Source organism: Delphinus delphis, chromosome 12 (assembly GCF_949987515.2).
Source record: "Delphinus delphis chromosome 12, mDelDel1.2, whole genome shotgun sequence".
NCBI lineage: Eukaryota > Metazoa > Chordata > Mammalia > Artiodactyla > Delphinidae > Delphinus > Delphinus delphis.
Window position 1 is genome coordinate 15,151,694 of NC_082694.2, and position 23,476 is coordinate 15,175,169.

The window sequence follows — 23,476 nt, forward strand, 5'->3', positions numbered from 1 at the left end:
CTTCCTCATTCCTTTCTTTTATCCTCAACTCTGGTCGAATGACTGGATGAATAAACTGAGCTACAACGGTATGCTGGCCCAGAAATGTCAATTATATCATCACTAGCCATACATCGTATTTCATCCAAAAGCAAAAGAATTGAATTTTTACAGGTTAATTGTGGAGTTTTTAGACAGGGAAGTGCATAAGCAAGTTTATACCCATTACTAGCATTGTAGACCTATTTGAGTCTGGGGTTGGCAAATATCAATCATTATGCTACCTTTTATTGTGTTAAGTTCTGGTAGCTTCCTAGGTCACTTGGAGTAAAAGCCAAGTCCTTAAAATGCCTTGGAAAGGTCATTCTGGCCCTTGCTACTTCTCTGAACTTACCTCTGTCCTCACCCTGGCCTCCTTGCTGTTCCCGGAGCACCATAGTCACACATCCACCTCAGGGCCTTTGCACTCTCTGCTTCTTCCTCCTGTAAAGGTGACCACATGGCTCACTCCCCATCTCCTTCAGGCTTTTGTTCAGTATAACCTTCTCAATAGGGGTTCCCCCAGCCACTGGCCCACTCTATTGTCCTTCCCCTTTTCTGCTTTACTTTTCTTCATAGAATGTTCTGCCATCCAATAGACTGTGTGCTTATTTATCTTGGCTTTTGTCTGCCTGCCTTCAATAGGATGTAAGGCCCATGAGCACAGGGATTCTGATCTGTTTTTCTAGCATCTAAAGGTATGTCTGGCACATAATAAGCACTCAGTAGATATTTGTTAAGTGCACTCACGGGTGGATGGGGGAGCTATCTGTTCAGCGCTTGGTACTACCAGTCCTTACTGCAACCATTCGTGTTGCTGTCTGCAGTTACAGGAGAGGAAATTACTGTCCAGCAAATAAAATGACTCTCTAGGAGGCAGCAAAGGTCATCCTCAAACCCAAGTTTGCTAGTCTTAAACTCTTTTCTCTCCAGTGGACTCCTTGCTCTTCCCATTGCATCCCATTCCTGCAATGATCAGAGGAGTTTTCTCCTCCTCCCCAGCTAGAGAGAGGAACTTTGCTCCTTACTACACAGAAAGACTTAGGATGAAGATAAAAAAAAAAAAAAAATACATTCAGTTTTGGATGTGAGCTATTTGTGTTGCCTTGACAAGCACAGGACAGTTCTTCTGCCAGTTGACACAGGTGTGTGCCGGCCCCACCTGCGTACTCTTTTTCCATCACTGTAGGCTCCAGGCAAGGGAAGTGAAGTACCAACTTACAGAACATGATAGAAAGAGGATCTAGTGGTACAAGTCTTTGCACCCAGCCTAATTAATTTGTGTTTGCCTTATGCAATAAATGTTTTCCTTGTTTTTAATTCCAGTTAAGTTTTTTTTTTTTTTTTTTTGCGGTACGCGGGCCTCTCACTGCTGTGGCCTCTCCCATTGTGGAGCACAGGCTCCGGACGCGCAGGCTCAGCGGCCGTGGCTCACGGGCTGTGGGATCTTCCCAGATCGGGGCACGAACCCGTGTCCCCTGCGTCGGCAGGTGGACTCAACCACTGCGCCACCAGGGAAGCCCCCAATTAAGTTTTAGAGCTTAGTGTAAAATGAATGAGAAGGAAATGTAGATGAATATTTATCCAACTTCGAAGGAGAAAGCCCAAAGGTAGTGGAAGAAAGCAGCAGTGAGTTTAACTCATTAAAAAATTTTAAATTATGCAAATAATATCATGAAGAAAGTGAAAAGATGAGTCGGAAGAAATATCTGCAAATCATGTATCTGACAAAGGACTTGTATACTGAATATACAAAGCACTCTTACAACTCAATAATAAAACAGCAAACAACCCAATTACAAAACAGGTGAAGGATTTGAATAGACATCTCTCCAAAGAGGATATATAGATGGCCAATAGGTACACAAAGATGTGCTCAACCTCATTAGTTATCAAAACCACAGTGAGATACTATGTCACACCCACTAGGATGGCTAGAGTCAAAAAGTCAGGTCATAAAATGTGTTGGCAAGAATGTGGAGAAGTTAGAGCCTTGGTGTATTGCTGGTGGGACTGTAAAATGGTGCAGCCGCTTTGGAAAACAGTCTGGCAGTTCCTCAGAAAGTTAAACGTAGAGTTACCATATGACTCAGCACTTTCATTCCTAGGTGTATATCCATGAGAAATGAAAAAAATATATTCACACAAAAACTTGTGTACAGGACTTCCCTGGTGGCGCAGTGGTTAAGAATCCGCCTGCCAGCGCAGGGAACACAGGTTCAAGCCCTGGTCTGGGAAGATCCCACACGCCACGGAGCAACTAAGCCCATGTGCCACAACCACTGAGCCTGCGCTCTAGAGCCCGTGCGCCACAACTACTGAGCCTGCGCTCTAGAGCCCATGCGCCACAACTACTGAGCCTGTGTTCTAGAGCCGGCGTGCCGCAACTGCTAAGCCTACACGCCACATCTACTGAAGCCTGCGTGCCTAGAGCCTGTGCTCTGCAACAAGAGAAGCCACCGCAGTAAGCCCGCACACTGCAACAAAGAGTAGCCCCTGCTCACTGCAACTAGAGGAAGCATGCACGCAGAAACGAAGACCCAATGCAGACAAAAATAAAAATTAATTAATTTTTTTAAAAAAAGAAGAGCACCCAGGAAATTTCCAGTGCATTTGTAATTTAAAAAAAAAAAAACTTGCATGCAAATGTTCCTGTCAGCATTATTTATAGTAGCCAAAGTATAAAACTAACCCAATAAAATATGGTGTATCCATGCAATGGAATATTTTTTGGCTATAAAAAAATGAAATACAGATACAGGCTGCAACATGGATGAACCTTGAAAACATGCGAGGTAAAAGAAGCCTGCTATAAGAGACCACATAGCATATGATTTCATTTATGTGAAATGCCCGGATGGACAAGTCTCTGGAGGCAAAAAGTAGATTAGTCATTGCATAGGACGGTGAGGGAGGTAGAGACGGATGGAGAGTGACTGCTAGGGTTTCCTTTACTGGGGACGAAAATGATATTGTGGTGATGGTTGCACAGCTCTGTGGATATACTAAAAAACACTGAGTGTATACTTCAAATGAACGAATTGTATAGTACATGAGTTACAGCTCAACAAAGCTGTTTGAAGAATTTATAAACTTTCACCTGTGAAAAAATGACAAAAGACATCACAAGCTAGGAAAGTATTTGCCACCAAAAAAGGTTAATGTCCTCATATGTAAGGAGCTCACGTAGACAATAATAAAAAAAGTTAAGATTTTAACTTAAAAATGAGTTAAATTTTATTTTTTTAATTAAGTAAAGGACCAAAATGGCCTTTAAAACAAAACATAATAAAACGATTAATTAACGTGACAGGGAAGGGGGTGGGTGGGATGCTGATTCACTTCACCATACAGCAGAAAGTAATGCAACATTGTAAAGCAACTATACTCCAATAAAAAATTTTAGGGCTTCCCTGGTGGCGCAGTGGTTGAGAGTCTGCCTGCCGATGCAGGGGACATGGGTTCGTGCCCTGGTCCGGGAAAATCCCACATGCCGCGGAGCGGCTGGGCCCGTGAGCCATAGCCGCTGGGCCTGCACATCTGGAGCCTGTGCTCTGCAACGGGAGAGGCCACAACAGTGAGAGGCCTGCGTACCACCAAAAAAAAAAAAAAAAAAATTTTAAAATTAAAAAAAAAGTTATATTCTAATTTCTGTTAAAAAAATTTAACGTCACAGTGGGTAGCATTTTTTCACCTTAAATTTGGAAAGTTTTTAAGTGCTAAGACTCAGTGCTGGTTAGGACAGACAATCTATTGTTAGCCCATGTTTTCTGGAATGCACTATGGCAGAATATATCAAGAGCTTCAAAACAGTTCACCCTGGGACTTCCCTGGCAGTCCAGTGGTTAGGACTCCAAGCTTCCACTGCAGGGGCCCTGGGTTCAATTCCTGGTCGGGGAACTAAGATCCTGCAAGCCACGCAGGAGGCCAGAAAACAGAACAGTTCGCCCCCTTTGATTCAAGGATTTCCCTTCACCAAGGAACTAATTATATTTTTTAGGAAATAGTTAAAAGTTTGAATTATGCTATACAAAAATCTGTATACAGATAGGTGGCATGAGCTTACTTATAGTGGAGTTTGGCTAAATGAATTATATTAATTGACATATAATGAAAGATTTGGTGATTATTTTTGGCTGTGTTGGGTCTTCGTTGTGGCGTGCAGGCTTCTCATTGCGTTGGCTTCTCTTGCTACGGAGCTCGGGCTGTAGGCACGCGGGCTTCAGTAGTTGTGGCTCACGGGCTCTAGAGTGCAGGCTCAGTAGTTGTGGCACATGGGCTTAGTTGCCCCGCGGCATGTGGGATCTTTCCGGACCAGGGCTCGAACCCGTGTCCCCTGCATTAGCAGGTGGATTCTTAACCACTCCGCCACCAGGGAAGTCCCTGGTAGTTCTTAATTACAGAATCTTTCCAAAGAATTTTTAGTGACCTGAAAACACTTAATGCTCAATGAAAATGGCAAAGGCAATGCTAGAAATGGCAAATGATCCCAGTTACAGTTTTTAAAAATGTATCCATAGAAAGAAGTCTGTTAGCGGTTTTCTCTACATTGTGAGATTTGGATTTCATTATCTTTATTTTCTAATTTACAAAAAAAAGGAAGTTTAGAAGCAAACTTGGCATGAACGTAATTTGGGTAAAAGTAGTTAGGTGTCCTATGGGAGCCTGCTTTCAACCAAACATAAAATACTGCAATGAAACCTTTAGTAAAGCAGGTTATACTTCTCAAAGGTTTGCATATTTATGTTTAACTTTTCTCAATTCACTATTCCTGCATATTGGGATTATTCCCTTTCTTGAACTCTGTGGGTTTGGGGTTAGGTCTGGTCCATATCTCACCACACCCCCACCATTCTGGGCTTTGTCACCTGAATTAAATCACTAACCACTCTGAGCCTGTTTCCTCTTCTGAAAAACGCATATAGTGATGCCCATCTCAGAGGGTTCAAGTGAGACTAAATGCTGCTTATGACGCGTTTGGCGTGTAAGCCGGTACTTCTTTGTATAAAGTCAGCCAGTATGTTCGGGTAGCGCAAGATTTGCACTAAATCTGGGTTTTAAAGATGTTACCACTCACTGCTCTTCGTTCAGCACATATTCATTGAGCACCTGTTGAGCGCAGGCTCTGGGCTAAGTGCTGAGCTGCAGTGGGGAGCAAGGCAGACACCGAGTCTGCCCTCTGGAGCCGTCTGCACGTCTGAAGACACAGACATTAAACCATCCCTTTGTAAGTGCCGAAGAGGAAATGTCCTAGAAGTTGGGTAACCTTGTCTCACCTGGTCTTTTTTAATCTCCCTAGGAAGTTAAGCGTTAAGTCCATTACAAACCCTCGGTACCTAGATAGCCTGGGGAACCCGTCGGTGAACGGCCTGTACGATCTAGCTCTGGGCCCCGCAGACTCCAAAGAGGTGTGCTCCACCTGCGTGCAGGACTTCAGCAACTGCTCCGGGCACCTGGGCCACATCGAGCTCCCGCTCACTGTGTACAACCCTCTCCTCTTCGAGGTACGTTCTGGCCTGGGCCACCCTGGCCGCGTGGGTCTCAGGGTGCGGGTGGGATTTGTGAGTGCCACCCCTCTGCCTGGGGCAGGTGTCTCAGGAGGTCAGCTCCTGACACTTGGAGTGAAAGTGCTCTTTACTTGGCAATTTAAAACCTTGAGGAGCGAAATTCAGTACATTCAGCTTGGCCTCGAGCCCTACCTAAAGGAACTTCAGTTTGATTCCCATTGAGAAGAGCCACAGCTGGATTCTGTTTACAAAGGGGGGAAAGTGTTCAGATCCGTCCCTAGACCTTTTGTTCTAAGGGCTTTATGTCTTTCTGAAATGTGGGTGGGGCTTCCCTGGCAATAGAGGACTTTGGAATTCTCCAGGCCTCCCTGAGCCCTTCAGGTGGATTTGTTGGCTCTTGCTTAGTGGCAGGAAGAGCAGAGCTCCAGAAGGCCCAGCACTGAGCTGAGAATGAAGTTACTGTTCAGTCCTACTTTGAACACTTTTGGCTTCTTACATCAGTTAACCCAGCCTCCGGGATTTGTACATGGACATGATTTTTGTCTGTTAATCGTATTAGGGGAAGAGAATTGTCTTAGTTAAATACTAAACATTTGAAACATTATTTTAAATGAAACTTTTTTTTTTTTTGCGGTACGCGGGCCTCGCACTGCTGTGGCCTCTCCCGTTGAGGAGCACAGGCTCCGGACGCGCAGACTCAGCGGCCATGGCTCACGGGCCCAGCTGTTCCGCGGCATGTGGGACCTTCCCGGACCGGAGCACAAACCCGTGTCCCCTGCATCGGCAGGCGGACTCTCAACCGCTGCACCACCAGGGAAGCCCTAAATGAAACATTTTCATTAAACGTTTTCAATATTTAGGACTTCCCCGGTGGTCCAGTGGGTAAGACTCCACATTCCCAATGCAGGGGGCCCCGGTTTGAACCCTGGTCGAGGAACTAGATCACACATGCTGCAACTAAACATGAAGCAGTGAAGATCCCACCTGCCACTAAGACCTGGTGTAGCCTAAATAAATAAATATTTTAAAAAAAGTTTTCAGTATTTAAATGAGTACTAAATTTGGTGTTTAAATAAAATAAAGGTAGTTCCCGACCTCAGACCCAAAGTAAATTTCTAGTGTTAATGGATTAAAATGAAACCGTAAGAGAACATATAGAGGAATATTTATCGAGTTCTTAAGGTGAAGAAGGACTTTCCAGGTACATAGGGTGAAGTAGAATTCTTAAAGGAGTAAACTGACAACATAGAAACAAAAGTCGTAAGTATTTATTACGTTGAAAATCACTTTGACTGCTATGTCACGTTCTAATATCCCGTCTCTCTTATTCCCTCTCTTCAGAAACTCTACCTGCTGCTCCGGGGTTCCTGTTTAAACTGTCACATGCTGACTTGCCCCCGGGCTGTGATTCACCTGCTGCTCTGCCAGCTGAGAGTTCTGGAAGTCGGGGCCCTACAATCAGTGTACGAGCTGGAGAGAATTCAGTACAGGGTAAGTGGGTAGTGGCTGTCGTGGCAATCAGACAAGCCAGAGTGGTGGGTGCAAGAGCTATTTGTGTGTGGCCCCTAAGAATAGTCAGCAGAATGCTTGAGCTTTAAGTCTTGTGACTGGGTACAAATAGCTAGGTGTGAAAACATGAAGCCATAAGAATAATTAAAGGACTTCCCTGATGGCAGAGTGGTTACGAATCTGCCTGCCAATGCAGGAGACACGGGTTCGAGCCCTGGTCCGGGAAGATCCCACATGCCGCGGAGCAACTAAGCCCGGGTGCCACAACTACTGCGTCTGCGCTCTAGAGCCCGTGTGCCACCAGTACTGAAGCCCTCATGCCTAGAGCCTGTGCTCTGCAACAAGAGAAGCCACCGCAATGAGAAGCCCACACACCACAGTGAAGAGTAGCCCCCACTGGCCGCAACTAGAGAAAGCCCGCACGCAGCAGTGAAGACCCAACACAGCCATAAATAAATAAATTTTTTAAAGAAGATATTGTCCTAGTCTCCAGGAACTCCCTCTCTTTATCCTCCTTGTGTGCTTATTTTCAACAGTTTGTCATTGTACTTAGCAAATTCTTTGTAGGAATAATTTGAGGTCTGGGATGCTGGCTGCCTTCCTCCAGAGAGGGTTCTTATTGCTTTTGCCATATGCTTGGTGGCCTGGGACCATCGTCGTCCATGTTCAAGGCTGGACTGCACTGCAGGCTATAGGAAGCCAGGTGGTTCTGTTCCAGGGCTGGCCTAGTTCCCAAGGACATAGCCCTTAGGGTCCCCAGCCTCCTGTGTTTGTGGGGTGCGATATGGCAGGAAAATATCCTGTTAGATTCCTGTCCTTGCACTAACTGTAAGCTTTCATTTCTCTCCGCTTTATCATTTAAGACTTTCAAAATGAAAAGTTCAAAATTTTTGGATTGTAGAATGTTTCCAAGGCCAGGCTAACGTGTTGTGCAGCTCCAGGGAGCATCACAAGTCTGTCAGCATCTTCCCCGGAGGGACACAACTACCCTGAAGGTTGCCCCAGAGCTGTGCAGTGCGGCATCCCTGCCTCAGAGCAGCCACGGCCCCTCTGCTCTTTGACCTGGATTCCCATTTTCCCTTCAGTTTGGCCTTGGTTATCCCTCACTGTCCTGTCAGTTCTTCGGAGCTTTACATTCTTTTAAATATTTTATCCTGTCTTGGTTCTTTTCGGTTTGGTCTGAATAATCTAGCCGAGCACTACTGGAAGCAGAATAGTCTAAATTTTTATTTTATTTTTTTAACAGCAGTGTGGCCAAACTTTTGAAAATGCACCACAGCAGCCATGAGGTTTCTTTCTCTCCCCTCAAACGAAACTCTCCCGTCCGTGGAGAGGCTGCCCCCTGCTGCTGCTCATCATACAGTTGCTTTACTTTGATCGTACAGTTTTTTTCTTTGTTTTCCAGTTTCTGGAAGAAAATGCTGATCCTACTGCCTTCGAAATTCAGGAAGAGTTAGAACGATATACAACCAAAATCCTACAGAACAACCTCCTGGGAGCCCACGGCGCACGTGTGAGTTATCCTATCTCTCTGTTTCCCAAACACTCGGTTTTTAGCATAATTATCCCAGTTGCCTCCGCACTGCACTGTCTTTTGCATATCCTTTAGCTTCCCAAAGTTTGAAAGTTTGAATCCGAGCTCTGCCTCTCGTGAGGCCTCTGACCTTGTAAGTTACATAACCGTCCCTGAGCCACTGGGTCCTCATCTTTGATGCCTGCCTGCAGGAGAAGGTTAGGTGGAATTAGTGGCTTGGGTACAGCATCCAGTGAGGCTTATGCTCTGGCTTACGGTCTCACCTGGAGAATAAGGCCCACGCCCTGTGCTGCTTTCTCCTTCCAACACTGCTAAATGACTGCTGCCTCCCTGTCCCCCCATCACACCTGTGTAAGTGTTAATTTGTTCAGGGAATGAGTTGTCTAGGTAATCAACCTGCAGGGCTCATCTTGAGATCTGATTCACCTCATGCCCAAATTTCACACCAGAGATTCTGATTTAATTGGTCTAGGGTACGGCCCCAGGGGAGGGTACAAAAGCCCCCCGGGTGGGTCTCATTTGCAGCCAGTTCAGAACCACTAGTGTAGCTTAGCTGTGGATGTGCCTTCCCTCGGAACTTTGAGGTCCATTCAAGGGAGGCAGCAGCTGCATCCAGAGGGGTTTCTTTTTTTCTTTTTAACATTTATGTATTTATTTGGCTGTGCCGGGTCTTAGTTGAGGCATGCGGGATCATCGTAGTGGCATGTGGGATCTTTAGTTGTGGCATGCATTATCTTTAGTTGCGGCATGCAGAGTCTTAGTTGTGGCATGCAAACTCTTAGTCGCGGCACGTGGGATCTAGATCCCTGGCCAGGAATCGAACCCGGGCCCCCTGCATTGGGAGCACGGAACCTTAGCCACTGGACCACCAGGGAAGTCCCCAGAGAGGTTTGTTTTATTTATTTATTTATTTTTAATTTATTTATTTTTTACTTTTGGCTGTGTTGGGTCTTCGTTGCTGCACGTGGGCCCCCTCCAGTTGCGGCGAGTGAGGGCCACTCTTCGTTGCGGTGCGTGGGCTTCTCATTGCGGTGGCTTCTCCTGCTGTGGAGCAGGGGCTCCAGGCACGCGGGCTCTAGAGCGCAGGCTCAGCAGTTGTGGCGCACGGGCTTAGTTGCTCCGCAGCATGTGGGATCCTCCCGGACCAGGGCTCAAACCTGTGTCCCCTGCACTGGCAGGCAGATTCCCAACCACTGTCTCACCAGGGAAGTCCAGGCTTGTTTTAAATTAAAGTAGCATTTATTGATCCTTGCTGTATTCCAAGCCCCCCCCCCCCGCCACTGCATTCATGATGTCTTTATCTTAGTAACAGCTTGGTAAGGTGGTTATTATTCTCATTCCCATATTATGAATGAGGAAACTTAAGGAAAGAAGTCGCTCAGTGATTGGTAGCGTTTGTCTATATTAGGGTTCTGTGGGAAATTTTAAGAAAGGGGTGGCTTCCTCTGGTTTTTCAAAAAAAGGTGAAAACCACAAAATGAATACCTACTGGATTGTCTTCAGAATGGCACTCTGAGTTTCCTTGCTTTTTTTTAATAGGTAAAAAATGTCTGTGAGAGCAGAAGCAAACTTATTGCTTTCTTCTGGAAGGCACATATGACTGCTAAGCGATGTCCCCACTGCAAGTGAGTACCTTCCCCTCTGTTGTTTTTTTAAATTTTATTAAAGTATAGTTGTATAAACTTCTGCTATAGAGCAAAGTGATTCAGTTATATATATATATGTATACATATATATATATATATTCCTTTTCATATTTTGTCCATTTTGGTTTATCACAGGTTATTGAATATAGTTCCCTGTGCTGTTTACCCGTCCTATACATAATAGTTTGCATCTGCTAATCCCAAACTCCCAATCCTTCCTTCCCCCACCTGCCATTCCCCTTGGCAACCACCAGCCTGTTCTCTATATCTGTGAGTCTGCTTCTGTTTCACAGATACGTTCATTTGTGTCGTATTTTAAATTTCACATTGTTTGGTTTTTTTTCTCTCCTCAAAACTGTCCTCATGTCCAGAACCGGGCGGTCAGTTGTCCGAAAGGAGCACAACAGCAAACTGACAATCACGTATCCGGCCATGGTGCACAGGAAAGCTGACCAGAAGGACACTGAGCCCCCGGGTAAGCAGGCCGGGCCCCAGGAGGCCCTCGGCATGTCTTTCACATGTGACCATCAGACGTGTCCCGAGCCTTGGGGATCCCTGGTCCTCCGCACCACGTGTTTCTCAGCTGCGCGTTTGTGGTGGGCCAGCAGATGGTAGGTGTCCAGGCCCTAGGGCCAGTGGGCATCCTGGCGAGCTCCCAGCCCTGGCCTCTCGCGCAGAACTGACGGCTGGGCTGCAGGGCGAGGCAGCTCCTCACAGGCTGAATGACGCACCTCTTGCCACAGGTGGTTGGTTTTTTGAAAGATTTTTGAGGAAGAAGTTTAAGATATTTACCTGGCAAATATTTCACGCCATTTTGTTGTCAAACAAGTGTGGATTTATTTTGAAGTAAAGTGTTGGTGAATTTTAAAGAAAAGCTGTGAGCAGCCAAAGAATGTTAGCGCCTCCTGCAGGCTGCTTCTGACTGTCCTGTCAGATCGCTGGAGTAGCTCTGCTCTGCCCTTGGGGGTACCTGGGAAGAAACTTGAGAGACTTGGTACTCCTGCTTTTTCATTTTTGTAGTTGTAAGTTTGTTTAAAGATGCTTTTCTCTTGAAGTGAAGGTTAAATAAGGTGTTCCGTTTGAAGTACTGAGACCAGTGCCTGCTATGTCTTACGTGCTCTGTAGATATTGACCGTTTGTTTTTTGTTATACAGTCAATGTGCCAGGGCAGGAAAAGCATCACCTGTGATGGACACCTCACTCTGCTGCTTATTCTGAGGGGCTTAGAGAAGGTCTCTTCTTGGACCTTGGGTTTCCAACTCTTATGTAGTGGCAGCGACAGAACTTCTTGCCCAGAGTTGAGGAAATTTCATGTGCGAAAGTCTGTAGCATATTGTTTCTAAACCTTATTCCAGAGTTCAAGAACACAGAGTAGGCAAGGAAGTAAGTTCTCTTCCTGGAGTTGCATGATCTGTCTTTTGCATTGAGGACTGTGGCAAGGCCTGGAGTAAGTAACTGCCTTACCCATTTGGGCCGCTGTAACAAAAGTACCATAAACCGAGTGGTGTTTATAAACAACAGACGTGTATTTCTCACAGTTCTGGAGGCTGGGAAGTCCAGGGTTGTGGTGCTGGCACATTCGGTGTCTGGTGAGGGCCCACTTCCTCAATGACAGCCAACTACTCCCTGTAACCTCACATGGTGGAGAGAGGAAGGGGAGCTCTGCTGGGGTCTTTTCATAAGGGCACCAGTCCCAGTCACGAGAGTTCCACCTTCATGACCTAATCACCTCCCAAAGGTCCGACCTCCTAACACACCACCATTTGGGGGGTTAGGATTTCAAACTTGAGGAAACTTGAGGGAATACAAACATTGAGACCATAGCAATAGCAAATGTGTTTATTATTACTTTTTCTTTTTTTTGCGGTACGTGGGCCTCTCACTGTTGTGGCCTCTCCCGTCGCGGAGCACAGGCTCCGGACGCGCAGGCTCAGCGGCCATGGCTCACGGGCCCAGCCGCTCCGCAGCATGTGGGATCCTCCCGGACCGGGGCACAAACCCGTGTCCCCTGCATCAGCAGGCGGACTCTAAACCACTGCGCCACCAGGGAAGCCCTATTATTACTTTTTAAATAAACCTTCTACTTTAGACTAATTTTAGACATATAGAAGGGTTGCAGACATGGTACAGAGAGTTACTGTGTACTCTTTACTCAGTTTGCCCTAATGTAACATCTTAGATGACCATGGTGCATTTGCCAAAACTAAGAAATTAACATTGGTCACTATTAACTGAACTACAGACTTTATCTGAATTTCACCAGTTTATCCAGTAATGCCCTTTTTATGTTCCAGGATCCAATCCAGTATACCACAATGCATTTAGAAAGCCTGTTCAATGGTTAACCGTAAACCACGAGGGTGGATTTTTCTACACTATATATAGCCCTTAAACTAATTTTTAAGGTTGGAAACTGCTGCTCTAGCCCTTAGGGCACCTTAGAAAATGTTCACAGATTGAGGACAAAGATGGTCAGAAATCTAGAGGATACCTGTTTCTTTGGGGCAAATATCTAAAAGTTAGGTAGCCTTTGGCAAATCCATTCTTTGAAGTAATCTTCACTGCAGCTATGAGAATATGATCGTGCCACCCAAAATTCTGTGCATTAGAAACAAGTCAGCCCTAGTCTTCGATAGTTTTTGGATTGGGTTTTTAGTATTTAGCAGACATTTACCTGTTGGGCGCTCAGCCTCGTGCCCAGGACCCAGCCTCTGGCCGAGTCCAGTGCCAAAGTGGAGACCTGACCTTGTGGCCTGTGCTCTTGGGGGAGGCTGTGGGTGACGCAGGTCAGTAACCCCAGGGGGAGGTGATGTGGAGGCAGGTGAGCATTAGGACAGGGGTCTGGCCACGTTCCTGGTATCGAAGGGGGCCAAGCAGCGAGGCCTGTGCCTCAGTGATCTCCACGCACTGGTGATCCCATGAGGGGCGCCATAAGCTTGTGAAATTCACGTTCACTCCAGAGTGTTCCTCAAGCCCCAAGATGATAGCATTTTCAAATGAGAATTCTTAAAGCCAGGTACTCCACCCACTGTGATCTTGTCTTCCCCAAGTTATTTGACTTCCCGACATTTGTTTTTGACATGGCAGCTCTTAGAGCTAAACGAAACACACATTAGGGCGTTCTGAGGTCCCATCGAGGCAGATTTCATGTTTTGCAGGCTGCAAAAGTGTCCCGTTAGGAAGGGTGCGGTCCGTGTGAGGAGGTGGCATCCCACAGGTCTCTTCTGACTCCAACCCAATGAGGGAAAAACGCCAGTCTGCTCTAGTCTGTGACTGAACTGGTGGGGTCACTTCCTGCACTGGCAGCTCTGGGTCAGGAGCTGGAGAGCACTGCCAGATGCAGCTCATCTTCCTCAGCTCATCAAGCCAGTTTAGTAAGAGCGGGGTTCTTTCCAGAAGTGCCCGCAAGGGCTTCCCTGGTGGCGCAGTGGTTGAGAGTCCGCCTACCGATGCGGGGGACACGGGTTCGCGCCCCGGTCCGGGAAGATCCCACATGCTGTGCAAAGGCTGGGCCCGTGAGCCATGGCCACTGAGCCTGCGCGTCCGGAGCCTGTGCTCCGCCAACGGGAGAGGCCACAACAGTGAGAGGCCCGCGTACAGCAAAAAAATAAAATAAAAAAATAAACATTCATAATCTTAAAAAAAAAAAAAAAGTGCCTGCAAAATGGTTCTTTAGGTTAATGGGGTCTTTTCTCTCCACTGAACGCACATAGCTTTCTAAGTCTGTGGTTTATCCCTGAAGGTCAGAGCCTCTCTTCATTGCATTCCCCACATTTCCTTCAGTTGCATTAATGAGTTGAAGTGTTTTGCTTTTATAGGAATCAAAATTTTAGACGTGTAAACTCTTGACCTAGCAATTCCACTTTAATGATTTTATCCTAAGAATTAGGCATGCCCACAGTATTAAGTCGTTTAAAATTGGAAATGACTTCAGTGCCTCTTAATGGAGAGTAATTAAATTATGGTACATCTATTAATTGTTCTCCAAGTTACAGATTTCTCTAAAAACTTTCAGTGACGTGTCTTCTGCAGTTGGTAAAGAAACCAAGTAGAGAATTGGAGGTGGAATGAAGCTGGATTTTACAAACGTGGAAAAAAGCAGAAGAGTAGGGTTTTTTAAATATAGTTTATCTTACGATATTTCGAACATGTGTATTCAAGCCAGTGAAAATTTAGTATCTGCTGGGTCCTAGATACTGTTAGGTGTTAGGAACACAGACAAGTCACAGTTCCTGCCCTGATAAGTACATAAAAAAAGAATACTGAGCAATTAAAAAAAATTTTTTTGGCCACCCTGTGCAGGTTGTGGGATCTTAGTTCCCTGACCAGGGATCAAACCTGGGCCCTCAGCAGTGAGAGTGCGGAGTCCTAACCACTGGACCTCCAGGGAATTCCCAAGCAATATTTAATTTCAGTGAATGTATTCCAAAAGAAGTTGATAGTTTTGAACCTAGACTGTCACATTACTTACTTATCTTTGTTAATCATCTCAGTGCTTGGGGCCACACCTCCTGAATGGCAGCCCCAAGTGTGATTTTTCTGTCTTACTCTGGGTATAGCTGATAAACATTATCCCAGAGTGATCTTGCTTAATCTGAGAGACCAAAATGAAACTACTTCTTACGCACCAGCAAGATATTTGTAAGAAGAAATTGAGTATACGTTTACCCATAAAAATATTCATCCTCATTTATCCATAATTCTGCTGTGAAGCTTTCTGGTAAAAGCCATGTGCATAAAGCTATTTATCACAGTGTAACTTATAGTAGTAAAAAGATTGGGATCAACTCAGATATCCAACTATCGCAGTGTGGTTCAGTCACTCGGGAAACATCCTTTCCGAGGGATATCATGCAGCCATTAAAGATGATGGTGATTGGCCTGACTAGTGCCCTGGGCCAGAGCTTCATCTTCATGACAGTTGTGTATTTTGGTCCCCTGACCTGCTCCATGATCACCACAACTCGAAAGTTCTTCACCATTTTGGCCTCTGTTATCCTCTTCGCCAACCCCATCAGCCCCATGCCGTGGGTGGGCACTGTGCTCGTGTTCTTGGGTCTCGGTCTCAATGCCAAGTTTGGGAAAGGAGCCAAGAAGACATCCCAGTAGGAAGAGAGAGACTACCTCCACTCCAAGGATATTTAAGTTATTTTCTGGAACAGTGACATCTCTTGGGAAAATAGACAAAATAGAGACAAAGGACTAGGTTTCAGTCTGGGTTAAAAAAAAAAAAATGGTGAGACTATAGGGCAAAAGCTATAGGGCAACATGCAGAAATGCTCACAAGATGACAGTAAATGAACAAAGTAGTGCAAAATAAATCCACACCTGAGATTATAATGATCTAAAACTGTATAAACCAAAGGACCAGAAAAGAATATATAAAAGTGGTAATCGTGTTAACATGATGAAATCGTGGGTGATTTTTTTTTCCCCTTTGGCTCTACTTTTTTAGATTTCATACACTAGTTATATGGTTTTCATTACTTTAGAAATTAGATTAAAGGGGAAAAAATTCAGAGCAGAGAGTATGCTGTCCTAGAGATTGATTTTTGTGGTTAGATTGCAGGCTTGGCAGGGTGGGGAAAAGACTTGATAAATCCCATTAAGGAGGGAGTGCCTGTAATTAACTTACTGTGCTCTGATTCCCCTCTTCGGCTCCAGGAATTGAGGAAGCTCAGATGGGAAAACGAGGATACTTGACACCCACCAGCGCTCAAGAACATCTCACGGCTCTTTGGAATAATGAAGGTGCTCTACCAGCCTAAAGAAATAGCCCTTTGCTTTCCTGGACTCATTTACCCTGCCTTTCTATTTTTATGCTTTCACAATTGTGATTCTTGTGGCTCTCTCCTGAAATCGAACAGTAGATTTGGGGCAGGCTTCAGGGTACATTGTTGTTGATGCCTTATAGTGTGGGGAAGGCATGAACTTGACAGTGACTGTAACTGAGCCTGGTCATTAAATGACAGCTGCAGGTGGGCGTCGCCTAATACAGTTTGACATGTGTCTCGAAGGTTCAGTGTGACTCACTTTATTTTAAATGCCCATAAATAAAAGTTGGTTTTTTTTTTTTTAAGGTTTCTATGGGAATTCCTTCTGTGAATCAAAAAAATGAACTCTGTTTTTATTAAATTAGGATTCTCATACATTTTAATTCCCTACAAGTAGGAAAGTCTTCCATTAGTCTTTGAATTTATAAGCAAAGCCCACATATCCCCCACCCTCTGAGAGTGTGTTCTGGAACACTGAATGTAGCTGCTGTGTAATGACAAGCACTTAAAAATGAAAATCTTGCTAAGGGGATAAGTGATGTCAGAAAAAAGATAGCACTCAAGTTAGTATGAGTGTTGTTGGCCCTGACATGTCCTATTCATTCTCTCTGTAGCTTTTTTTTGGGTTACCAGACACCTGAAACACAGCTTTGATCCATAGACGATCTTGGTAGTATCTACGTGGAGGGTTTTTTATTTTGTTTCTTTTTGTTGTTATTATTTTTTTAATTGGGGTATAGTTGCTTTACAATGTTGTGTTAGTTTCTGCTGTACAATGAATTGAAACAGCTATATGTGTACATATATCCCCTCCCTCTTGGACCTACCCCCCCATCCCACCCATCTTAAGAAGACTAACTATTTTTTGATTTGATTTTTGTTTGTTTATTTCAAATACATTTTCTTATAAATAGCAAAGTAATAAGCGTGTCGTGTGCACGCGTGCGCGTGAGTCTAATGATCCAGGAACGTAACCCGAAGGACGTGAAAGTTTTTGTTTCCCATCCTTGTCCATCGCAGCCCCTGGGCTAAGCACTGTCATCCCTGTAGCACCCGTCTTTAAACCCATCATCTCCCCTGTGTGTAGGCTCACAGCACCCAGAGACTGTTTTTTTGCTCATTAGTTTTTATAAAGACAAGTGTGATCTTACTCTACATATTGTCCTACATTCTGGGATTTTTTTTTTTTCCACTCAGTAAAATTTCCGTGGTCATCCTTCCATGCTCTTACATATAGATTTAAATGATCCTTTTGGTTTATTTCAAACACAGGATTCTTTCTGAATTACCTTTTTCTGGGACTGGAAGATGTTGGCATGGAGTCCGGATTCAATCCCAGTATGTTCTTTCTGGATTTCTTGGTGGTGCCACCCTCAAGGTAATGCCCTTTCGTTGGCTTTATTTCACCTGACAAAGGCTTCTGGGACAATTGAATAATGACCTCTGGGAGAGGATGATGGAAGGGTCACGGGCACTGAGAACTAGCGCATCTGTTCCACTCCCAGGTGGCAGGTGGTAGGAGCATTTTCCTTTCCATTCTTCCTGAGTGCAGGAAGAATGTGGGTGTCTTTCTGAGTGTGGTGGTGAAGTAGGGGTGGGTGAGAGGCTGAGGAACACGCCCTTCATGCTGAGCACCCACCGATGCCATGCGTCCTCCTACAGGTATCGCCCTGTCAGCCGCCTCGGGGACCAGATGTTCACCAACGGCCAGACGGTGAACCTGCAGGCTGTCATGAAGGATGTGGTTCTGATCCGAAAGCTTCTGGCCTTGATGGCCCAAGAACAGGAGCTGCCAAGAGAGGTGGCAGCACCCGCCGCAGATGAGGTCAGGGGAGCTGATGTCGTAGTTCTGACTCCCTACGCTCTGGGTCCTGGGAGATGCCTGTTAGCAGTTCTGTACAGCTGTGTGTGAGCCGTGGGTTTGGGAGGACCAGGCGAGGTCTGGGGGAAAGCATGGGTCTGAGCGTGGCCCCAGCGATCACGCCCGGGGTGACCTTGGTTGAGTTGCTTTAACTTCTTGGTCTTGTCTCCACTATAAAACGCGTGTGGTCTGGGGTGGGATTTTATATGTGGTGTGTTCTGGGCCGCCTGCTCTCCCTGGCAGCTCTAGAAAGACCAGTCTGCTGCCCTCAGCTCCAAGAACGTCCCTCCTGCATTATGGTACCAGAGCCCATGCCACCCAGCTCCGGTTTTGGCTCAGGCAGGTCTCCAGCACTGGGGTCAGGAAGGCAGTGTTGTCATTTGTAGGAATTTCCCAGAATAGGACTGTCAGATTTGGGGCCTCAGCTTCCTCTCCAGTAAACGGTGGAGCTGAATTCCTGTTTCAGCAGACATTTCCCAAGCCCCTTCAGTGGGCCAGGTCCTCGGTGGGTATAAAGATGAGTCAGGGGCTTCCCTGGTTGCGCAGTGGTTGAGAGTCCGCCTGCCGATGCAGGGGACATGGGTTCGTGCCCCGGTCCGGGAAGATCCCACATGCTGCGGAGTGGCTGGGCCCGTGAGCCATGGCCGCTGAGCCTGCGCGTCTGGAGCCTGTGCTCCGCAACGGGAGAGGCCACAACAGTGAGAGGCCCGCATACCGCAAAAAAAAAAAAAAAAAAGATGAGTCAGGTGCTCAGGAAGTTTGCTGAGATCACTGACATCCTTCTCATCTCTAAGATGCTCTCTGGATGCAAATGGGAAGGACCATCTCAGCCTTGAGTAGATAGTCAGGGCTTCCAGGCTCCCTTCCCCTGCTGGGACAGGCCTGTCGCCAGGTGGCGCCACTGTCTGTCCCGGACGCCCATGCTCTGGGTTACTCAGCCCTTCTGCTTGGGGTTTCTTTGGTTTTGCTTAAGTTTTCTGATCTGCTGGGGCAAATGTGCTTTTAAAAATCCTCAGTATTAGAGAAATCTGCCATCTGCAGGTCCTAGTTCAGTTTCAGAGGGAAGGCCTTAGGATGGCCGGCTCCAGTGACTAGGGCTAAGGATTTTGCGTTGACATCCCTTGAAACTAGGGCAGCCTTTTGTCCACGAGAAAAAGCTAAATCTCTGCAGAAATGAACCGTGTCCTCTGTGATTCCTGAGGTCCTTTTGCTACCTGAAGTCCCAGTGCCCTCCTGCCATCTGATTAACAGGGTGTGTTGTTTCTTCCCACGCTTGCGCCCAACATCCCATTCCCATGGCGGCCCTCTCACGAATCGTGAATGCCTTGTGTGGGTGGGCTAGCGCCGCTCCAGGCACCGAGAATATACAAGGTGAGACAGGGTCTCACTCATTTCCCAATTAGTCACATGGCCCTGAGTCAGGTGACGTCATAAGAAGTGAGTTAGTCTGACAGGGCCTCTGTCATCACGTAGGTGACCATCTCTCCCTGTGAGGCTCCTTCTGCCAGAACAGAAAATAGGCCTGTCCTCCCTGTAACTGAGAAGACCCTGCTGTTCCTCAGGATTGAGGACAAGCCCATTTTATCACTAATGGGTTCCAAGACATCCTCATTTACTGGGTCTTCCCCACCCTCCGCTTTCCCTCCTCAGTGCTGGCACCTTTCTTCTCTCATCTGACCCACCCTGGGACAAAGGACCATGTGTCTCTCTCCTGTGCCGTACCCAGCCCCATGAGACCAGACAGTGTCAGTAGGTGGTGCTCTAGGGCCGCTTACTGCCTTGAGGCCTGTCACCTGGGCGGGTGTGGGAGAAGAGGAAGAGGCAGAGCCAGGGACAGAAATATTGAAAGGATTGGTTAAATACTTCACTGAGGCCTGGAGATCAGCCAGTAACTTGACATAGCCTTTATCTCAGTTGATGGCGCAGGAAATCATAAGGCAAGCACTTTTCCTTTTAAGAAATTACTTCACCTGCATCTTCATGAGTGCTTTGGATTAAGTTTTTCCAAAACCATAAATAAAGCTGAAGCTCTATACGAGAATCAGTTATCTCGCAGGATAACAGAGCTACATAAGAAGAGTATTGACATGGGAAGAATTTCTAGCGTTGCCTTAAGAATGAGATACCAAGGGACTTCAGCTGCTGCTAGCAGATACATCCATTATCTTCTTGGCCTGCACACTTTGAGGGAATAAGCTACCATGTTGGAGAAGCCCATGCAGCAAATAATTGAAGGTGGCTTCTGGCCAACAACCAACTAGAAACTGAGGCCCTTGGTCCAGTAGTCCTCAAGGAACTGAATGCTGCTAACAGCCGTGTCAGCTTAGAAGTGGGTCCTCCCCCAGTTGAACCTTCAGATGAGACCCTAGCCCTGGCTGACTCCTTTATTGTGGCCTGGGGGAGACTCTGAAGCAGAGAACCCAGTTAAACTGTGCCCAGATTTCTGACTCTCAGAAACTGTGAGATAATAATTTTGTGTCAATTTAAAAGGAAAGGAAGGACTTCTTAGAAATTTGAGTTCATTTTACTCCCAGAAAGAGACAGGCTGGTAAATAGGTAGTGGGGCTGATGTTTTGTTGATGCATGTGGACAAGAGAGATTTAGGACTACTTTTGCCACTGATCTGTCAAGTTCAAAAGACATAAAGGCAAACTCCAGAGCTCATCATTTGTCAGAGCTCTAGTAAGAAAGAAAAATGGAACCAGGCCTGGCCTTTTTGAGGTTCTTCCATCACGCCTGTTTTCTTGGTTGTGTCTTGGCCAGGAAAAAGACTCTTCGATCGCTATGGACCGGTCCTTTCTGAGTCTACTTCCAGGCCAGTCCCTCACAGACAAGCTTTACAACATTTGGATTCGCCTTCAGAGCCACGTCAATATCGTGTTTGATAGTGAGATGGACAAATTAATGATGGAAAAGTACCCTGGCATTAGACAGGTGAGCCGTGAGTTGGATCCCCATTGCTAGCCAAAGGGGCTAAATAGTAAACATGTTTGTCTTGAAGGAAGAAAATGATAAACATATTTGATTTTTTTTTTTTTTTTTAATGCTTTCTGTGGACTTTTTCCCCCATAAAGATCCTGGAGAAGAAAGATGGTTTATTCCGGAAGCACATGATGGGAAAGCGAGTAGACTATGCAGCCCGCTCAGTCATCTGCCCGGACATGTACATCAACACCAATGAAATTGGAATTCCCATGGTATGTGCTGTTAGGTGGCGATGGGAGTGGCGAGGAGGGCTGGGGAGAAGGCACGTGGCCGACTGCAGTGGCTTGGGTGGGGACAGCCTCTGCCTCTTCCCCGACGAGCTGTTCGGAGGGGACCCTGAGGCCATGGGGTAGCGTTGCTCTCAATCCCTGCCTGGTCTCCAAATACCCTCTACCCACGAGGAAGACCCACCTCCCGGGCCACCAGGAAGCAGACGGCAGGGTGCACATCCCTCCCGCCTAGCTTCTTCCTGCCTGTCTTGGCCTAATCTTTAAGCCTTCCTAGTGAGATTGAATACATGACAGAGATGAGGGGGGGGAAGGGAGGGGTGTCTCCGTCCCGTGTACTTGCCGGCATCAGGAGTCAGGAAGCGGAGGAGCCCCAGAGAGCAGGCATCGCCCATCCTCCCAGATCCGCAGGGGTAGGCGGTTTGCCCCATCCACCCATTAGTGTTTCCTCAAGGAGCCAGCCTCCTTTTCTCACTCCCCCACCACGACAAGCTGTGGTGCTCGTTAGCAGCGGCCCCTTAATCGGCTTCCTCCTTAATGGGCCTTGATGTCAGTAATAGAAGATGGTTTAATTCCCTCCACGGAGAGGCTCACTTCCTTGTGCATGGTCCCCCTGCCGCTCTCCTGGGAGGACTGGTGAGCAGCAGAGAGCAGAGCTCAAGTGTTCCGATGGACTCCCACCTGCTGCCGCCTCCTCCCTCGGGCACACATGGGCTTCCTGGGCAAGGGCTCTTGTGGGACGGGGCAAGGGTTCTTGTGGGGGGGGACAAGAGTCAGAGAACGCCCAGTCTGGTGCCCATGGCCTCCTGGGAACCCAGGGGTCTTTGCATCTGGAAGCTGGGTCAGGTGGCAGGGAGAGGCATTGGGAAGTTCCTGAGTCCGAGGCCCTGGGAGGAGACCTGTTCGCTGCTCTCTTTGGACAGAGGGCAGGGGCTGCCCCTTTTGGCTTTGGCCTCATGGTGCCTTCAGGGTCCCCGGCTGTGGGAGGGACCTTTAGTGTTGCTCCATTTTCCACCTTCAAAGGTCCTCTCTTTCTTGGATCCGGGTTCATTTGGTAATGGAGGGACTCTGAATTTCCCCCTCTGCCTATCTCCAGCCTGCCCCAAGCCTCAGGGCCATGGTGGCCTGGGGTATTACTCGCAGGATAGCCGCGAGGAGCAGAGTGTGTGAACTGCCTCTTGGTTCCTTGTGGCACGCCCTTCTCATCTAGCATTGTGGACAGGTGTTAACAGAAGCAGAGGAGGCAAAGTCTGGGAAGTAAGCTAGAGACCCAGCAGGGAACCAGGCAGACTTAGCATGTCCCCCGTGAGGCTTACATTACAGCAGTGGAGACGCATCAACAGATACACAAGTATAGATCTTCCTCAACTTATGATGGGGTTATATCCCTGTAAACCCCATCGTAAGTTGAAAATGCCATGGGTCGAAAATGCATTTAACGGACCTAACCTACTGAACAGCATAGCTTAGGTCTAACCTACCTTAAATGTGCTCAGAACACTTATGTTAGCCTACAGTTGGGCAAAATCATCTAATGCAAAGCCTATTTTATAATGTTCAATAAAGTGTTGAATGTCCCTCGTTAAGTTATTGAATACCGTCCTGAAAGTGAACAGCAGGACGGCTCTGAGTGTGTGGGTTATTCACCCTCGTGATCACGGGGCTGACTGCCAGCTGCCGCCTGCTGCCCCGCCCTGCTTCAGGAGAGTATCATACAACGTGTCAGTAGCCCAGGAAGAGACCTAAGTTCAAAATGGGGAGTACAATTTCCACTGAACGCGTGTTGCTTTTGCACCATTGCAAAGCCCCCAGAATCCTAAGTCGGGCACAGTCTGTACATGTACGCTCTGTCAGGCAGTGGTCAGTGCATTGGCAGAAGTGGAGTGGGCCACGGGGCGGGGAGGGCCTCTCACACAGAGCCACTCACCTCGAGACCTGGCCAGCATTTAGCAAGTTCCTTTACCTGGGACTTCTCAGAGTTGCCCATGTACTTATACGTGCCTTTTGAAGCACCGAAGGGTTTTAATATTCAGTAGCTCAGAACTCGCTTAACCAGGGAATTCATTTTTCTTGGAGTGTGGTGCAGGTCCGGTGTGTCAAATGGAGCACTGAGTTTTCTCATGTATCAGGAGACCAAATCAGTTTCATCTCAGGGCAAGTAAAGAGATTTGAATGGCATGTCTGGGCTCCGGGCATGGGCCACCTTCAGTTAGAGATGGCTGCTGGAGGCGTGGGGGAAGTGTTGGCGGGAGAAAATGGTACTTGAGGGTGGGTATCTGCTGTCTCTCTCAAGCTAGCGTTCCATGCTCTTTTCTCTCTTTTGGGACTAAATGAGTGTTATTGGCAGACCAGGAAATGGTGAAATTTTTAAATGGGTTAAAAAAAATTCTGCGTAAACTGCAACACTCAGATTAC

General features: G+C 46.8%; 1 protein-coding gene across 1 annotated transcript in view; it reads left to right on the top strand.

The window, feature by feature from the left end:
• The window catches only part of POLR1A (RNA polymerase I subunit A), a 76,917-nt gene that overhangs the window by 1,817 nt on the left and 51,624 nt on the right, over positions 1-23,476 (top strand). Inside the window, exons 2-11 of the mRNA XM_060027416.1 lie at positions 5,318-5,522; positions 6,867-7,016; positions 8,440-8,547; positions 10,108-10,193; positions 10,586-10,689; positions 15,879-15,965; positions 17,261-17,366; positions 17,651-17,813; positions 20,613-20,783; positions 20,924-21,046. Coding sequence (XP_059883399.1) covers positions 5,318-5,522; positions 6,867-7,016; positions 8,440-8,547; positions 10,108-10,193; positions 10,586-10,689; positions 15,879-15,965; positions 17,261-17,366; positions 17,651-17,813; positions 20,613-20,783; positions 20,924-21,046 — 1,303 coding nt within the window. The remainder of the gene's footprint in view (positions 1-5,317; positions 5,523-6,866; positions 7,017-8,439; positions 8,548-10,107; positions 10,194-10,585; positions 10,690-15,878; positions 15,966-17,260; positions 17,367-17,650; positions 17,814-20,612; positions 20,784-20,923; positions 21,047-23,476) is intronic.